The sequence below is a fragment of the Thalassophryne amazonica genome, chromosome 13 (genome assembly GCF_902500255.1).
Source record: "Thalassophryne amazonica chromosome 13, fThaAma1.1, whole genome shotgun sequence".
In the NCBI taxonomy this organism is placed as follows: domain Eukaryota; kingdom Metazoa; phylum Chordata; class Actinopteri; order Batrachoidiformes; family Batrachoididae; genus Thalassophryne; species Thalassophryne amazonica.
Genome location: NC_047115.1, coordinates 77,942,889 through 77,963,365, shown reverse-complemented (window position 1 = coordinate 77,963,365; position 20,477 = coordinate 77,942,889). Strand labels below are relative to the sequence as shown.

At 40.8% G+C, this 20,477-nt stretch overlaps 1 protein-coding gene across 1 annotated transcript in view; it reads right to left on the bottom strand.

Annotated features, from left to right (window-relative positions):
• dntt (deoxynucleotidyltransferase, terminal) overlaps positions 1-20,477 on the bottom strand; it is a 471,498-nt gene that overhangs the window by 122,695 nt on the left and 328,326 nt on the right. The window contains exons 9-11 of the mRNA XM_034184986.1: positions 14,114-14,362; positions 13,784-13,866; positions 9,505-9,509 (exon numbers count right to left, since the gene is read on the bottom strand). Coding sequence (XP_034040877.1) covers positions 9,505-9,509; positions 13,784-13,866; positions 14,114-14,362 — 337 coding nt within the window. The remainder of the gene's footprint in view (positions 1-9,504; positions 9,510-13,783; positions 13,867-14,113; positions 14,363-20,477) is intronic.

Genomic DNA, 20,477 nt, shown 5'->3' with positions numbered 1-20,477 from the left:
CTCCCGGTGTGTAGTGAGCGCCTTGTATGGCAGCACCCTCACATCAGGGTGAATGTGAGGCATTATTTGTAAAGCACTTTGGGCGTCTGATGCTATATACTAAATGCAGTCCATTTACCATTTACCATAAAGAATTCCTAACCAACAAAGGTACTTAAGCTGCTGAACTCCACAACCCTACCCAACCCTACACAACTCCCATTCCATGTAAAGCGCCAGTCACACAGAGAAAAGACTGCCATCAATTTATGAAAGCTGCTGAGACTCTCTGTCACAGCCTCCTCAAGAATATGGTTGTGGACTTTATGGGGACAAAAAAGTTGCAGTCGCATATGTAAAAGGCACTGATGCACACATATGCACAATGACAGTAACATTGTTGGATGGCTGTGTGCATGTGGCACAAATTCATAAGACTTTCTTTCACCACTCAATGTTCCGGCACCAAAGCCAACGGGAGGGTATGGTAAATGGACCCCATTTATGCAGCGCGTTCATCTTCAAAGTGCCTAGTACTTTGAAGATGATGCCTCTCATTCACCCATTCACACACACTCTCACACACCAATGTCAGAGTGCTGCCATGCAAAATGCTCACTATACACCAGGAGCAACTTGAGGATTAAGCAGATGCTGTATTTATTTTAATACAGCAACTGCGATTTGTTTTCCAGAAATTGCTGGATGTTCAGGACTTGGGCAAACCACTACTGAGGCCAGACACAATTACATTTACACAGTGCACTGACCAAACATATCAAAGAAAATTAACTGATGCTATTGGTTGCCATTAGCTGTGATACAAATCAATTCTTAGCATAATCACAAATCTACAGTTAGTTACTTAGTTAATTGTCATGAATACTGTAAGATACCCACTGTTTGCATTGTCTTTATTATGGCATGTCAATATAAGAGTGTCAAGCATGAAGAGAGATTCATACCAAAATCAGAAATCAACACCATCATCCCTGACATTCTTCACCAAAAACTGTCCAACCTCTCTGTGCCAGCTCCCCACCTGTCAGTGGATCTCTAACTTTAATTGAACCTTTATGTAACCAGGTTAGTCCCATTGAGACTGAGATCTCTTTTGCAAAGGAGACCTGGACAATTATAAAGTTTCCAATTCACCTAACCTGCATGTCTTTAAATGTGGGAGGCAACTGGAGCACCCAGAGGAAACCCATGCAAACACGGGGAGAACATTCAAACTCCACACAGAAAAAAAACATCCTCACAGCATGATGCTGCTGCCACCATGCTTCACTGTTGGGACGGTACCTGGTTTCCTCCAAACATGATGGCATTCAAAATGTTGTTTTTCATAGTTTGAGAGTCCATCAGGTGCTTTTTCGCAAACTCCAGGTGGACTTTCATGTTCCTTTAACTAAGTAGTGGCCTCCGTCTGGCCACTCCACCATACAGACATGATTGATGAATTTCTGCAGAGATGGTTGTCCTTCCAGAAGGTTCTCCTCTCTCTACAGAGGAATGCTGGAGCTTTGACATAGTGACCATTGCGTTCTTGGTCACCTCCCTGACTAAGGCCCTTTTCCCTCAATTGCTCAGTTTAGAGGAGTAGCTACTTCTAGGAAGAGTCCTGATGGATCCAAACGTCTTCTATTTATGAATGATGGATAACACTCTGCTCATTGGGATCTTCACAGCAGCAGAAATGTTTCTGTACCCTCCTCCGGATTTGTGCCTCAAGACAATCCTGTCTTGGAGGTCTACAGGCAATACCTTTGGCTTCATGCTTGGTTTGTACTCTGACATGCACTGTTAACTGTAGGACCTTATATGTAGACAGGTATGTGCCTTTCCACATCATGTATAATCAGCTGATTTTACCCCAGATGGACTCCAATTAAGCTGCAGAAATATCTCAAGGATGATCAGTGGATACAGGATGTTTGAACTCAATTTAGAGCTTCATGACAAAGTCTGTGAATCCTAATGTACATGTGATTTCTTAATTTTTTATTTTTAATATATTTGCAAAAATCTATTTCACATTGTCATTATGGGGTATTGTGTGTAGAATTTTGAGAGAACAAAAATGTATTTCATCCATTTTGGAATAAGGCTGTAACATAACAAAATGTGGAAAAAGTGTCTGGTAATGGCAAAGAAGTACATCCTATCCAGGTCCTGAACACCTGTGAATACTTTCCAGATGTACTGTAAATAGATGATCATGTTTTACAATGTGTCTTCACACCAGTGAGTAAATAAAGTAACACAAAGCTGTATCCGACTGAATGTGGCAATGAGTAAATGTACCCTGCAACAGTCCCGAGTGTAATTACTGTAATTCCATTATAACAACTTGTACTTATGTGCTGAAACATTAAGATACATATTCACTCATCTCACCCTGATGTATTGAAGCGTGTGTGTGTGTGTGTGTGTGTGGTTCAGCATTGCATTGTATTCAGTGCACATCTAAGCCCTGCCTACCTCCCACCATGCTGTGTGCTATAATTAAAAATGTTGTTCCTGCATTTGTATCAAATTACTTCTCACCCAGAATGGAAACAGTATATTGCATTGAATAATTTGAGATAAAGTCTGTGTGTTTTCCCTCCAGGAGCATTCCAGTATACTAGCCTAATCCTTCCAATAACCTTTTGAAGAGCAGAAGTGTGGCAGTAACTCACTTGCCACATTCGTGGACACACGTGCACACAGTCTGCGTGAATGCTGGAGAACACCCAACCTGATCGAATTCACCACAGAGAACACTGATCATGTTGTTGTTGTTTCATTGTATTGCTGAATCTTTCTCAATTTTTAGAAGCACACATGCCAAATTGGGGGGGGGGGGGGGGGGGGGGTAGCAGATTAGCTGGTTAACCATGTTAAGGTTAAGCATGTCTAAGCATTTATCACCACCAAAGCAGTGAAAAGTGGCACAAAGTGGTGGAGTGACACAGCACAGTGCGGCACAAAGTAGTGCAAAGTCACACAAAGCACCATAAAAAGGGGCACAAAGCAATAGAAATTGTCATAAAGCAGCATAACAAGTGCACAATGTTGCAGTGATCCAAAGCAGTGAAAAGTGGTACAAAACAGCACAAAGTAGGTTGAAGGGGTACAAAGCTGGACAAAGTAGTGCACTGTGGCATAAAACAGCACAAAGTACCAAAGACTGTTGCAAAGCAGTGCAAAGTAGCACAAATCCACACCATTACAAAGCAGGATTAAGCAGTGCATAGTGGTGCAAAGGGGCACAAAGCTGAGCAAAATGTCACAACATGGCCCAAAACAGCACAAAATGGCACAAATCAGCTTGAAGGAGCACAATGCAGTGCACATTAGCAAAACGCACGACAATGTGGCACAAAGCAGTGTGAAGTGACACAAAGAAGCACAAACCAGTGTAGAGTGTCATAAACCAGCATAAGGCAGTGCAAAATGCTACAAAGTGACCCATGGCAGTGCAAAGTAGCACAAAACAGCACAGAGCAACTTCAAAGGGCACAAAACAGCACAAAGTGGCATAAAATGTGGCAAAGTAGCACAAAAGAGCACAATGTAATACAAAACAGCACAAAGCTGTGCAAGGTAGCACAAAACCACACACAGTTTTACAAAGTAGCACAAAGCTGTGCAATGTAGCTCAGAAGAGCACACAGTGACTGCACTGTGCACTACTTTGTGGTGCTCTATGCTGATTTGTGCCAAGTGTTATTTCTTGTTTGAATGTGAAGATGATGTCCACTTAATGCCCAGTTCCCATATTCTTTAAACAGCATGTCAGCGATCCCATGAGCATGCTGGGCTGAAAATGAGGTGCAGTCAGGTGCAGTGTTGCTGCACTGCTGTCATGAGGAAGCAGAAAGCAACTGCACCACCACCAACACACTTGTCTCAAGTCAAGCATAGAGTTTACATCCTACAGTTGTATGCAAAAGTTTGGGCATCCTGGCAATTTTCATGATTTTCCTAAAATCATTGGTTGTCTGGAGGAGAAATTTCAGTTAAATATATCATACAGCAGAGGAACACACTGATATTTTAGAAGTTAAATGAAGTTTATAGTATTTACAGAAAGTGTGCAATAATTATTTAATCAAAATAAGGCATGTGCATAAATTTGGGCACCCTTGTCATTTTATTGATTTGAATACATTTAGCACTAATTATTGGAACACGTGTATCAGTCTCTTTCCATGTGTGAGTGGCACTGTCAGTTTCTGTCTGTGTGTATGTAAAGTCTGACATTGCTAGGCAACAGCGAGATGGGGTGGCGGGGGGGGGGGGGGGGTGTAGTTGCTGAAGATAAGAAAGAAGGCAGCCGAATAGTTCAGCAAGGCCATAGAAATTGTTCTGGAGGAAAACAACAGGGCATTTTGTCCTTCAGAGGCTGATAAGCCTGCCATGTTTAGGGCTGAGCAGTGAAAACACATTTGCAGTTCTCATGAACAACAACCAAATCCAGTTATAAGAATTCCCTAGTCTCCGACATCTTCCTTCGCAAGGCATGCATTGGCTCCAAGATGTTATCCAACATGCATCTGAGTTCAAGGGTTAGCACAGTCTGAGAATGTATCGCCTTGCCCAGCTCATTAATCATGACATACAGGTGAAGGGTCCGTGGTTCTGGTGACAGCTCTCTTGCCGATTTCCAGTAGGTCAGGGCAGCACAATAAACCAATAAGCACCAGCCCTCCTACAATAAAACTAATATAAATCTTCAAGTCCTCCACAGAGATTGGTGCCAAGCATGCAACACACCATCACTCCCAGGCATCAAAAACATAGCCCGCAGGGTACAATTCCATCTGGACACGCAAGGACCCCCAACCCTGATTTCTTTGTTGAAAAAATGGTGTCAATAGCGTTCAGAGACCAGCTGATCAATTCCATGATTGAGCCAATATAGTTTGAAGAATTCACAGTCCGGTGAAGTAGGGACTTTGAAGGTTGAAGCAGAGATAGAGGAGAAAGGAGGAGATGTGACTGCCCTCGCCGGAGTCCCAAGCAGGAGGATGGTCCGAAGCATTTAGAGATAGCGTCTTTGTGCATCATTCAACTATACAGCACACTTTGCACAAAGAGATGCTGTATGATGCCACAATGCAGAGGAAGCCTTTTCTGCATACACACCACAACAGAGTCACTTGAGGTATGCTAAAGCACATTGGACAAGCCAGCTTCATTTTGGAATTAGGTGCTGTGGACTAATGAAACTAAAATTGAGTTATTTGGACATAACAAGGGGCAGTATGCATGGCTGAAAAAGAACACAGCATTCCAAGAAAAACATTTGCTACCTACAGTAAAATTTGAAAGTGGTTTCATCATGCTGTGTGGCTGTGTGGCCAGTGCAGGTACTGGGAATCTTGTCGCATGGATTCCAGTCAATATCAGCAGATTCTTGAGAACAATGTTCAAGAATCAGTGAAAAAGTTTAAGTTGCGCCAGGGCTGGATGTTTCAACAAGACAACGACCCTAAACACTGCTCAAAATCTACTAAGGCATTCATGCAGAGGAACAAGTACAATGTTGTGCAATGGCCATCTCAATCCCCAGACCTGAATATTATTGAAAATCTGTGGTATGATTTTAAGTGGGCTGTCCACGCTCAGAAACCACAACCTGAGATGTTTTGTAAAGTAGAATGGTCCAAAATACCTTCAACCAGAATCCAGACTCTCACTGGAAGCTATAGGAAGCATTTAGAGGTGTTCTTTCTGCAAAATGAGGATCTACTAAATACTGATGTATTTTTTCTGTTGGGGGTGCCCAAATTTATGCACCTGCTAATTTTGTTTAAAGAATTATTGCACTTTCTGTAAATCCCATAAACTTCATTTCACTTCTCAAATATTGCTGTGTTTGTCTGCTATATGATATATTTAACTGAAATTGCTGATCAAACAACCAATGATTTATAAAGCAAATCATGGAAAATCATCAAGGGTGCCCAAACCTTTGCATAAAACTATATATATCTATATACAGAGAAAGAGAGATATAGTGATATATAGAACAATGGAGGTTCTTGTTTATACTGGCAGTGTCAACGTCCACTTCCACTGACCTCACAGTGCCTCCTGTCATCATGCAGTCTCTCACACCTGTGCTTCCATGGACTGTTGAAATACTCCATTGTGCATGTTTCCTGTTTCCCTGTCCGATCTTTGCTAATCCTGCACTGTTTCTCTGGACTGAATATTTGTGATCTCATTATCCATTCACGTTATTTAGATCTGTTGTTTCTGTACTCACCCTGTGAAAACACCACTGGATCCCTTTGTCCTTTGTATTTAACATAGAGGTACAAAGCTGACCATTTTTCAATAATGAAGTATTCACAATTATATTTATGTAAATAACAGTTCATTTTGATGTGATACACCAGCTATGAAACATATTATTTCAAAACATTTACGTCAATCTCTACTTCATCCATTCTGCTGACTGTGGCCAGTATGGAACCAGTCATTTTTTCCAATTAAATAATGCAGCTACACAACATGCATCACCAAAAAATAGTCATGACACTAAATTACTGACTGAATGGCCCTGCATTAATAAATTATAGTCCCCATCAAAGATTTACTGGAAAAAAAAGTATGTCTGTGAAAACAGCTAATGGCAGGAAGATCATCATACCACCTCTGTACTCTGCACAAACAAAACTGTGGTGTCTGAATTTAGTTTTCATCTAACAGCAACATTTTATGGCTAAACTGCCCCTCAAAAAAAAAAAAAAAGAACAGAAAATCATCCCAAAGCCTCAGTCAAGAATATGCCATCTGTATGAATCATTAATAGGGCCCCTTCACACATAGTACGAAGGTGGTTGAATTGTGCATGAAGTGCGCATGACGTATGCACGAAGCAGGAATCGTATGCAATACGTGTAAATCGTAGCTGCCTTCACACCTCATACACCTGTTGCTACAACTAGTTGTGCACACCAGTGGCTGAAAGACAGAGTGTGCACTGTGAGAGCCCCTCGAACCCTGTCACGGCAGGTGTCATCCAAATTCCAGTTGATACACATGAACATCTAACACCCCTCGTTTGGCACTTAGAGGTGGCCATTCGCACTATTAGCACGAAAACAGTCAGCAGACGATAACTTTCGAGCTGGATGTGAAATTGTCTAAGTGCCCCCATGAGTGTGGCTTTGCAAACAGACAGTGACACGTTGGTGTGTGCACTGAACTGACGGGGTTGTGTCTGCTGACAGGACCAGCTGTGGATATTTGTGGTTCTGGACGCTCCAGCTGGAGAACACGTACCATGTTTGGACAGACATGAACTAACAACTGTCCACTGTGATGCGCGTGTCTGCTTGCTGTCTTCACGTGGACATACATAAAAACATATATCGCTGTTGCTGCAGTGAGCATGCGCACGGCGAGCAGATTGACAGGCTACCCCAGGTGAAATGGACCATCAGATCCTAACACGTAGCAGGTCATCTGAATGTCACATCACCCACGTGAGGTCTGTTCCACATGATGCAGTGTCTGTCCTGCGGTGCGCCGTCCACAAGACACCAGCAGATGTGGACATGATAAGAGCACCCTGCTTCATATTCATGTAATTTCATGACTGTACGTCTCTGACCATGGGTCATCTACAGAGGAACAGAGGGATCATACCTGTATTGCTCGCTTGATAAGAGAGATTCAATAAAATGCGATGTTTTTATATGGTGTGTGGCTGTATTTTCTTTAAATACGTCCATGTCCTTGATATCAGGCATTTTCCCACACCATTTACAGGACAGCGATGGCAGCTCAGTGGTCACTTTTCAGACTGGCAATCAGAGCTTTTGGAAATTGCAGGTTTGAATCCCGTGGGTGGCATGTATTTTGTTTTTTTGTTTTGTTTTGTTTTTTACAGCAGCTGTGAGATGTGGTTACACATGCTGCAGCTGCTCGCACTGTGTTCCCCCGTGTATGAAACCATCGCAGAGGTGTCGTTCACGCCTGCCCATCTGCTCAATGTTTTCGTGGTTCGCTCATACGAGCTGTTCCGCCATGATTTGCCCTGATTTGTACTTATTCATACTATGTGTGAAGGGGCCCTAACCGACTATTAGCCATGTTTTAAAAATACTAATAATCTGACTTATGAACCAGCCTCTTACCTTCCAAACAGAAATGTCAATAATCATACAAAAACTTGTCCTGTGGAATAATTAATGATATAACAAATGGCGAAACAGCGCGAAACAGTTCCAATTAAGGAACCACGAAAAACATCACGCCGACGAGCAGGCATGTACGATCCTGCTGCAAGGGTGTCGTGCTCATGCATGCACAAACACAATGCGAGCAACTGGAGCATGTGTAACCACACTGCACTGCTGCTGTAGAATAAATAAAAAATAAAAGCCAGCTGGTACCTCTGGAACCACATTGTGCCGCTGCTGTTGAAAACAACAACAAAAAAAACATACATGCCACCCACGGGATTCATACCTTACTGAGTGCCACCCCAAAACTTTACCACTGCACTACCGTCGCTGGCCTGTAAATGGTGCGGGAAAATTCCTGAAATCAACAAAGAGATGGGCGTATTTAAAAAAATAAAAGCACACACCATAAAAACACCCTCTTATCAGTACGAACCGTCTGTTCCTCTGTAGATGACCCATGGTCACAGACGTGCAGTCATGACATGACATTAATGAAGTTTACGGATGGGGGGAGCGCAATGCACATGCAATTCACACACACGACACGTGTCGGGGAGAGCCAACACTCTGCATCTCACATGTTTGTTGCTGTTTTGCAAAGCCACACTCGTGGGGCTCTTAGGCAAATTTCACATCCAGCTCGATAATGATTGTCTGCTGACTGTTTTTGTGATGATAGTGCGATTGGCCATGCATTTTCTACACGAGTGGTGTTACATATTCGTGCATGTTAGCTGGAATTTGGCTGATGCCTGCCATGAGAGGGTTCGATGGGCTGTTACAGTGCACACTCTGTCTTTCAGTCGCTGGAGTGCGCAAATAGTTGTAGCAACAGGTGTACAAGGCGTTCAAGGCAGCTATGAATTACATGTTTTGCATAAGATTCCTGCTTCATTCGCACTTCAACCAAGGGACCCTAATGGTTGTCACAATGACAAATATTTCTCTTAGTTTTTTTTACCACATTAAGATATTTTATGCCATGTTAATATTTATATAATCAAACCAGAGTGGTACAATCCACAAAAAATCCTGTCTATTATTTTTAAATAATTACAAATGGTTCAGACATTCCACAGTGTCCCCTAGACAGTATTCACAGCGCTTCACTTTTTCCACATTTTGTTATGTTCCAGCCTTATTCCAAAATGGTTGAAATTCTTTTTTTTTTTTCCATCTAAATTCTACACACAATACACAATAATGACAATTTATTTATTTTAGATTTTTGCAAATTTAATTAAACACACTCACACACACACACACACACACACACACACACACATACGTACTCCTGTAGTGTACTCATATCATGTAGTGCAGTCATAATTACCCTTTCTCATGATTGGATTCACCTGTGTAAGGAGGTCAAGGGTCAGTGAGCTTACCAAACCAATCTTGTGTTACAATAATTAGCGGTCAATGTATTCAAATCAATAAAATGACAAGGGTGCCCAAATTTATGCACCTGACCAATTTTGTTTAAAATTATTGCTAACTTTCTGTAAATACTAGAAACTTAATTTCACTTCTCAAATATTAGTGTGTTGTCTGCAGCTATATGCTATATTTAACTGAAATTCTGATCCAGACAACCAATGATTTATAAAGGAAAATCACGAAAATTATCACATGAAATTTAGTAAGGTATATCTTATATATTATATTCCAATTCTAAGGTGGAAGTATGCCAGTATAGGTATATTTCAATATCTAAAAAGGAAGAGTAAATAGGAGAGTAGAAAGAGTAGAGTAGAGCCACTTAGGTGCGTGGTCTTGAGAACCAGGGATGGTATCACCACAGCATTCACTTTGGAAATGATCTGGTCATTTCAGCATGTTGATGGCCTCCCAGAGCGTGGCTCGCTCTCCACCGCTGTGTGGATGTCTTTAAACCGGTTGTATCACTCCTTAATCTGTGTATGCCCAGAGGATCGTCATCGAAAGCTGTCTGAATCTTCTGAATGGATTCCACCTGGCTGTCACCCAGTTTCTGGCAAAATCTGATGCAGTCGCGCTGCTCCAGTTGTCTGTCTTTTTCCTTGGAATGAAAAATGCCGAGCGCACGACACACACCTCACACAAAGGCTGCTTACAAGCAAATGATGCAATTGACAGGCGTGAAAAAAATTCACACATGCGCATGAAGGTTCAAGGTTGGCTCATGCAAGCACGTGATTCAAATCCATCAGGTTTGTGAAAAAAATAAAAAGGTCGGATACTTTTCTAACAGACCTCGTATGTACCAAAGGTATACACAGTCAAATTTTGGTGCTTGTAAACGGATTTGAACAATTCTTACAGTTATCTGCTATTCTATATAAAGGAAAATCATGGAAATCATCAGGGGTGCCCAAGCTTTTGCATACAACTGTAGCTGGACAATTATGAAGTTTCCAATTCACTTAACCTGCATGCCTTTGGATTATGCCTCACATTCACCCATTCACACTCACACACCAATGTCAGGGTGCTGCCATGCAAGGTGCTCACTACACAATGGGAGCACCTAGGGGATTATGGACCTTGCCCAAGGGCCCTTAGTGATTTTTCGGTCTGGCTGAGTTTGGAACCGAGGATCCTCTGGTCTGAAGCCTATCACTTAACCACTTGAACATCACCTCCCCCAGAAACCCTAATACAGTTACCATACCCGTAACCATACCAGATAGTTGCCGTATTTTCCAGAATATATGACTTACCCTGTCAATAAATGCCTCTTGGAGAAGGAAAAATCATAAATTGGCTACACCGAAGTAAAAGTTGCACTTTTTTCTGTATCACGTGTTCTTAATTTGGTATTTTTGTGCATTGTTGCAATGTAGTTTTTATTATTGACATTTATTATTCTATTGGTGGAGTTTATTTTGTTTAGTGCTTTGATTACTGGAAAGGTTATAAACAGATATATATATATATATATATATATATATATATATATATATATATATATATATATATATAACCTACAGGGGCGTAGGTTTGCATATGGACCATAGGGACAAGTCACAACCAATATTTTGGGATGGCAAAATAGTCACTACCAATATTTAGCATTTTTTTTATATAACAAAATCATTCACTATTTTTTTGCGAACTCGATACTATAATTTTAGTTGTCACGTTTTGTGTTTTCGATGTGCCAGAGTGACAGGGTTACCCATGTTGCAATTTCATTGGCTCACATTCTTCTCACATGGACGTAAACAAAGCGCATCTCGTGGCAGGCAGTGCTTAATTTGTAAAGTGGGAGGTCCGGAGCGCAGAGGATGGGTGGCTCCGGTGCAGTGTTGCCAGATGTACGATAATTATCATATTTGTACAATAGTTTTACCCTCTGTACGATGAACGATCAATAATGGGAAAAAAATCCAATATGTACGATAATTTCAGTTGGTTGCCCAAACACGCATCTCTCTCTGACACCCAAGAATCATTTTGCAGGCGTTGCACTCAGGCGGCATAAAAGACACAACACACACAGGGCTGCTGCTGGCTTTGGGCGACAGGGACAAAGTCATTTGAAAGCCCGCCCCCTCTCCATACAAAGTAATGAGTTCCCATCCAATCTCTGCCGTGACAGGAAGATTCCCCAACCAACATCTTTTTTTTTTTGTCGAAACTTTATTTCGACAAATGCAATAACAAACGAACAAAACACAAGAGCAAAGAGATATACAAGAAAAATAAAAAAAGTTCAAGTTCCTTATGGAGGTGTCAACATTTTTTCTGTGTTCAACAAAATCTGCACAAGTGGCCATGGCATCGGATGACGACAGCGACCTCGAGGTTGAATTTGACTCTTTCTAGTCTTCACAGAAAAAAAAAAAAAATTTCTAGTCTGGTAGTGCATTTGCTTGTGCATTTGCGTTCTTTTTGTGCCATAGTTTCCCCATTACTATAATTACTGTTTAAAAATGTGACATAAAATTCTTTGTAAATTAAAAAAAAAAAAGCTAAAATAGCTACGTTGTATGCGTTTTGTTTGTGTACGATAATTTCACCCAAAATACGATATTTTTGAGGTTTGGTACGATAGTTTCATATTTCATATCTGGCAAACACTGCTCCGGTGCAGAAAAACAAGAAGGGGCGGGGGGGCTTGCGAACAATGCTGTGCGCCACACTTAAAATAAACTGCACACCCACACAAACACGCACACACACCTTCACAAATGACACTAACATCCTGCCTTTTCCTCAAAAATGACTACATTTATGTTTGCTGTCTGTCTCTGTACTTTTCTGTCACTTTTGCACTCTTTTTCATACTTTTCCCTCGTTTCAAAAGTCACCGAACGCACTTTACTACAATATATGCAACATATAGCATACTGTTGGAGAGCACGGGTTCTTGGCTTGCTGTCAATGTTGAAATTTTTCAGAGTGAGGGCTTACATGAGAACTTACGGTAATGAGAATCAGCGGCGCACTAGTGTGAAACTTCCGTGTTTTCCTCTGTGTTATGACATCACAGGCTTACGTTTACCGTAATACACCATATATCATTGGAAAGCCCTTTTTTTTTTGGCAAATTAGATTGCCAGATACCTACAACTGCATTATTGATGAAGAGAATAGATTATACATCTTGGTTGCAAAAACTTTTTTTTTTTTTTTTTGTTAGCTCCACAAGTATTTTTTTTGTTGTTTTGTTCTCTCAGGTGTAGGCCTATAGAATAGATTTGTGATTTTGGGTGCAATTTTGTTATTTAAGCTATTTGTTTGTTTGCCTACACACTTAATATTGTAAATAAAGTGTTAAATTATTCAGCATTATGTCGTCATATGTTATGTATTATGCTGTACTTGTGAGTCTAATGGTATGAGTGGGTTAGGGGGTGGTGGTGGTGGGCAGGGGGGCCGGGGGTGGTGGTGGTGGTGGTGGTATTGTCCCTACCAAAGCTGAGACCAAACCTACGCCCTTGTATATATATATATATTCTAATATTTAATATTAATTAATATCTATTTATTATAATTGCTGTTATTCATAGAAAACGTGAGTTTTCAGTATATAAATCACAATGGAGTATAAGTCACACAAACTAGTTAAAAGTATGACTAACACTGGAAAATACAGTAACAATAAAGTATAACGACTTCACAAGCCACGTTTCGTATTAATGTTTGCTTTTCAGAAGATATTTTATTATAACCACCATGTTTGATGCAGTCAGAAACTTCTGAGCCTGCATTTGTACCATCTGTGCCGACCTAAAGGATGTATGGAATGTGTGTGGGGCAGTGACAGTTGCATCATTTGAAATGCACAGATTTTTGCATGTAAATGGAGCGTAAATGAGCCTTCAGAAATCATGCAGGGCAGGTGCTCTCCAAGAGCAGGGTTTGACAACCCTGGCATAAATCATGTAACAGTAATTTTGTCAAACATCTCTGTGTGTATTCATGTACTAACACGACATTAACCCATTGGACATTTGTGGAGATATTTTACTGTGTACTGTTTTCTCTGATGATGCCATCAATTCTTCTGAGCAGAGCTTTTCACTTTCCTCTTCATTCTACAGAGTCAACCTCAGATGGGAGTTTCCCTTGTCCAGCTTTTTCAACAAAGTTGACTTTGTGTGTCTGTGACTGTGTGTTACTACCTTGGTTTGTCATACAGAGCGTGGTTGTCCAACAGCATTTTCCGCTCTATTCTTGCATACCTCCTCAGATCTCGCTCAAACTGCTGTTAAAGGTGTTGGGGGGGGGTTAATATTCTGAAAGCATGTGTCATTATTGTCATTTATCCTCAGTCTGATACCATAAAAACATATTTTATTATGAAATGCTACAAATATATCTATACCTTATTGTACAGTTGCATATGAAGGCAACGTGGCATTTTCTGGCATTGTGTTTGTTTTTTCATGACACAAAGAAGCTTTTAATCAATAAACACAATGATCAGTTTCTGTTTCTGTAATCTGACTTACCCTGGATCCTGTCCAGCCCAGGAGAGCAAATGCATAACGATCCATAGGTGGAGACACTAAGTCTACACGGACTGCCCGCCATCCTCTGGTGTCCCCGTCAGGACTTTGGAGACCCCCATTTACTCGGCTGCCCTCCAGCCGCAGTATGAGGAAGCACTTGGCAAAGTGGTCCATGGCCTCAAATTTGTGGCTGGGGAGTTTGGATATATCAAAGGTGGAGGCTTGATGGTCATAGTATAGCAGAATGCCCTGGTGAAGAGGGTGGACAGAAATACAACAACAATCACTTTTACATATGTTTTGCAGAATATTGAGAGCTTTTTTGAGAACAGGTCACATCTTCACAACACACTAGTGATTTTTGTTTCATTCCAAAACAATCAATCAATCAATCAATCGATTTTTTTATATAGCGCCAAATCACAACAAACAGTTGCTCCAAGGCGCTTTATATTGTAAGGCAAGGCCATACAATAATTATGTAAAACCCCAACGGTCAAAACAACCCCCTGTGAGCAAGCACTTGGCTACAGTGGGAAGGAAAAACTCCCTTTTAACAGGAAGAAACCTCCAGCAGAACCAGGCTCAGGGAGGGGCAGTCTTCTGCTGGGACTGGTTGGGGCTGAGGGAGAGAACCAGGAAAAAGACATGCTGTGGAGGGGAGCAGAGATCGATCACTAATGATTAAATGCAGAGTGGTGCATACAGAGCAAAAAGAGAAAGAAACAATGCATCATGGGAACCCCCCAGCAGTCTACGTCTATAGCAGCATAACTTTGGCAAATTGTAACCTCTTCTGCACGTCTTTTATTTAACAGAGGGACTTTGCGGGGGATTCTTGCAAATAAATTAGCGTCACACCGGCATCTTCTGTCACAGCACTTACAGGTAACTCCAGAGTGTCTTTGATCATCCTGGAGCTGATCAATGGGTGAGCCTTTGCCATTCTGGTTATTCTTCTATCCATTTTGATGGTTGTTTTCTGTTTTCTTCCATGCGTCTCTGTTTTTTTTGTCCATTTTAAAGCATTGGAGATCATTGTAGATGAACAACCTATAATTTTTTGCACCTGCATATAAGTTTTCACATCTCCAATCAACTTTTGAATCAAACTATGCTGTTCTTCTGAACAATGTCTTGAACGTCCCATTTTCCTCAGGCTTTCAAAGAGAAAAGCATGTTCAACAGGTGCTGGCTTCATGCTTAAATAGGGGACACCTGATTCACACCTGTTTGTTCCACAAAATTGCTGAACTCACTGACTGAATGCCACACTACTATTATTGTGAACACCCCCTTTTCTACTTTTTTTTTTTTTATTAATAGCCCAATTTCATAGCCTTAAGAGTGTGCATACCATGAATGCTTGGTCTTGTTGGATTTGGGGCCAATAACTTGGGGCCAAGTAATTGTACTTGGCCCCACAAATCTTAGAAACATGGTGTCTAACCAGATCCTTACTCTGGATGGCATTACCCTGAGCTCTAGTAATACTGTGAGAAATCTTGGAGTCATTTTTGATCAGGATATGTCATTCAATGTATATATTAAACAAATATGTAGGACTGCTTTTTTGGCATTTACGCAATATCTCTAAAATCAGAACGGTCCTGTCTCAGAGTGATGCTGAAAAACTAATTCATGCATTTATTTCCTCTAGGCTGGACTATTGTAATTCATTATTATCAGGTTGTCCTAAAAGTTCCCTAAAAAGCCTTCAGTTAATTCAAAATGCTGCAGCTAGAGTACTGACGGGGACTAGAAGGAGAGAGCATATCTCACCCATATTGGCCTCTCTTCATTGGCTTCCTGTTAATTCTAGAATAGAATTTAAAATTCTTCTTCTTACTTATAAGGTTTTGAATAATCAGGTCCCATCTTATCTTAGGGACCTCGTAGTACCATATCACCCCAATAGAGCGCTTCGCTCTCAGACTGCAGGCTTACTTGTAGTTCCTAGGGTTTGTAAGAGTAGAATGGGAGGCAGAGCCTTCAGCTTTCAGGCTCCTCTCCTGTGGAACCAGCTCCCAATTCAGATCAGGGAGACAGACACCCTCTCTACTTTTAAGATTAGGCTTAAAACTTTCCTTTTTGCTAAAGCTTATAGTTAGGGCTGGATCAGGTGACCCTGAACCATCCCTTAGTTATGCTGCTATAGACGTAGACTGCTGGGGGGTTCCCATGATGCATTGTTTCTTTCTCTTTTTGCTCTGTATGCACCACTCTGCATTTAATCATTAGTGATCGATCTCTGCTCCCCTCCACAGCATGTCTTTTTCCTGGTTCTCTCCCTCAGCCCCAACCAGTCCCAGCAGAAGACTGCCCCTCCCTGAGCCTGGTTCCGCTGGAGGTTTCTTCCTGTTAAAAGGGAGTTTTCCTTCCCACTGTAGCCAAGTGCTTGCTCACAGGGGGTCGTTTTGACCGTTGGGGTTTTACAAAATTATTGTATGGCCTTGCCTTACAATATAAAGCGCCTTGGGGCAACTGTTTCTTGTGATTTGGCGCTATATAAAAAAATTGATTGATTGATTGATTGGATTTGTGAGAATCTACTGAATCTACTGGTACCTTGTTTCCCATGTAACAATAAGAAATATACTCAAAACCTGGATTAAACATTTTAGTCACATAGCACTACTATTATTCTGACTTCTCTCTCTCTCTCTCTCTCTCTCTCTCTCTCTCTCTCTCTCTCTCTCTATATATATATATATATATATATATTATTTCCAACAGCATAGGTAGTGTTGGGCATAACTACAAAGTAAATTTCAAACCAAAAATGCATGCAAGTGAAATTATGGAAAGAGTTTTCACATGTGCAATTGGAAGTGACTTTAAAAAGGACAGATAATCTGTCTTGATCAAGATTGTGCCCCAGGACACTGCAGCAAAAAGCGGTCACCTTTCATCTTTAGTCCAGCTTTTGGAGCAGTCAGAAAGCACACCATGGATCAGAGCCGAGATATACACTCCATCTATCCAATGGGGTGTACAGCCTTAAACCCAGGCACCTGTTTTCAAATAGCTTCAGTGAATTCTGAATTTAAACAACACATTTTTTTGATCACGAAATTTGAATCTATTTATAACAAACGTCACATGATAAGTAGGTTAAAGTATAAGTAGGTTAAAGTCACCCATCTGTAATTCAAAAGATGAAAAAACAGGGTGGTGAATACAGAAGTTCAATACAGTGGCAACTTCATTCATGGAAATCACAAATCAACAGCAAATTCCATCTTTTACAAATTATACAAGTTAGTCTTTGTAAAGTATCAGCATTTACAGCTACTCTGTGAAATCCCTTCTCAATGATGTAACTTGTTCCACCTCAAATACCTCCTAGTGTGCTAAGGTTTTTGTTGCCTTTTTGTTGCCTTATAATAAAAAAAATATATTAAATACAACCCCCTCATCATGTGACTTCTGTGTGACTTCATTGTGAATTCTTTCATACCAATCAATTGCAAATATTTTGCTAATCAATATATCATTCACCTAGGCTTCTTGGTTATTGAGATATGCAAAAAGATGTTTTCTGCAGACCATGTTTTCCTTGACCTTGACCTTTGAATTTGGCCAAATTACTCCAAACACCAATCACCTTCAGAAATCCAGGCAATATTCCTGCCAAATTTGATCCATCTTGGCTTCCTGGTTGTTCAGCTATGCAAAAAAAAAAAAAAAAAAAAAAAAAAAAAAATCCTTTTTGTTTGTTTTTTACATTTTCCTTGACCTTGAACCAAACTCCTCCAAAACCTAACCACTTCTTGATATTTATTTATCTATATACCACATTTGAAAGAAATTCATTCACTGACTTTTAAGTTATCTTGTCCAAACTTACACACACACACTCACACACACACACAAACACACACACACACAAAGTCAGTGAAAACAATACACTGCTACTATGTCCCATCAATAAAGTGGGGTAAAAAAGTATTTAGTCAGTCTATGATTGTGCAAGTTCTCCTACTTAGTAAGATGAGAGAGCTCTGTAATTTTCAACATACGAGGTCTGTTAGAAAAGTATCGGATCTTTTTATTTTTTTTTCAAAAACCTGATGGATTTGAATCACGTGTGCTTGCATGAGCCAACCTTGAACTTTTGTGCGCATGCGTGAGTTTTTTCACGCCTGTCGGTTGCGTCATTTGCTTGTAAGCAGCCTTTGTGTGCGGATGGGTGTAGTCTCTCTGCGTTTTTTTCTTTGCAAGGAAATGGCGGAACGACTGGAGCAAGCGCGACTGCATCAAATTTTGCCAGAAACTGGGCGACAGCCAGGTGGAAACCATTCGGATTATTCATTCATTAATTTTCTATACCCACTTACTCCAATTGAGGGTCACAAGGGGCTGGAGCTTATCCCAGCAGTCATTTAGTGGGGACACCCTGAACAGGATGCCAGTCTATTGCAGGACCACATATAAACTAGACAGAAACACAACCATACCCTCACTCACACCTACAGTCAATTTTTCCAAGGCCATCAAATGCGGCCATTGTGTATTGTGAAAGCTTTGCATCCATCTGTCCGTCCATCCATTTGTCTGTCCATCTGCCTGTGCTCAGTGTAAGTCCAGTCCTATCACTGCCATAGTTTGCAAATTCACAGGGAACATTCTTGGGACACAGACCTTGGACAAGTTCAGAGATGGCTAACCTTGACCTATTTCAAGAGGCATTTTAAGAAGTTTAAAAGACACATTCTGTTTCAATCTGTTCCATTTTGTCTTTGAGTGGTGAGGGTGACAGCCAATCAGAGTAGAGCTGCACCTTGATGTCAGTGGCTGTTTTTTTTCAAAACAGCTCAGTTTTGTGTGTTTATATAACATGTTTCTCATGTATTATGTAAAGGCTCGAGAGAAATAAACACTTCTAAAACTGAAAATGCTGCGTTTGGAACCTAATAGCACCTCTGGACATTTTGTGGATGTTAGCATGGTGACATCACAGGCTGATAGCTAGCTGAAAAACGTTTGTGTGTAAATATATCCTCTTTGTCATATATTATGTAAAAGCTAGTGAGAAATAAACACTTCTAAAACTGAAAATCAATCAATCAATCAATCAATTTTTTATATAGCGCCAAATCACAACAAACAGTTGCCCCAAGGTGCTTTATATTGTAAGGCAAAGCCATACAATAATTATGTAAAACCCCAACGGTCAAAACGACCCCCTGTGAGCAAGCACTTGGCTACAGTGGGAAGGAAAAACTCCCTTTTAACAGGAAGAAACCTCCAGCAGAACCAGGCTCAGGGAGGGGCAGTCTTCTGCTGGGACTGGTTGGGGCTGAGGGAGAGAACCAGGAAAAAGACATGCTGTGGAGGGGAGCAGAGATCGATCACTAATGATTAAAATGCAGAGTGGTGCATACAGAGCAAAAAGAGAAAGAAACAGTGCATCATGGGAACCCCCCAGCAGTCTACGTCTATAGCAGTATAACTAAGGGATGGTTTAGGGTAACCTGATCCAGCCCTAACTATAAGCTTTAGCAAAAAGGAAAGTTTTAAGCCTAATCTTAAAAGTAGAGAGGGTGTCTGTCTCCCTGATCTGAATTGGGAGCTGGTTCCACAGGAGAGGAGCCTGAAAGCTGAAGGCTCTGCCTCCCATTCTACTCTTACAAACCCTAGGAACTACAAGTAAGCCTGCAGTCTGAGAGCGAAGCGCTCTATTGGGGTGATATGGTACTACGAGGTCCCTAAGATAAGATGGGACCTGATTATTCAAAACCTTATAAGTAAGAAGAAGAATTTTAAATTCTATTCTAGAATTAACAGGAAGCCAATGAAGAGAGGCCAATATGGGTGAGATATGCTCTCTCCTTCTAGTCCCCGTCAGTAATCTAGCTGCAGCATTTTGAATTAACTGAAGGCTTTTTTAGGGAACTTTTAGGACAACCTGATAATAATGAATTACAATAGTCCAGCCTAGAGGAAATAAATGCATGAATTAGTTTTTCAGCATCACTCTGAGAAAAGACCTTTCTGATTTTAGAGATATTGCGTAAATGCAAAAAAGCAGTCCTACATATTTGTTAATATGCGCTTTGAATGACATATCCTGATCAAAAATGACTCCAAGATTCTCACAGTATTACTAGAGGTCAGGGTAATGCCATCCAGAGTAAGGATCTGGTTAGACACCATGTTTCTAAGATTTGTGGGGCCAAGTACAATAACTTCAGTTTTATCTGAGTTTAAAAGCAGGAAATTAGAGGTCATCCATGTCTTTATGTCTGTAAGACAATCCTGCAGTTTAGCTAATTGGTGTGTGTCCTCTGGCTTCATGGATAGATAAAGCTGGGTATCATCTGCGTAACAATGAAAATTTAAGCAATACCGTCTAATAATA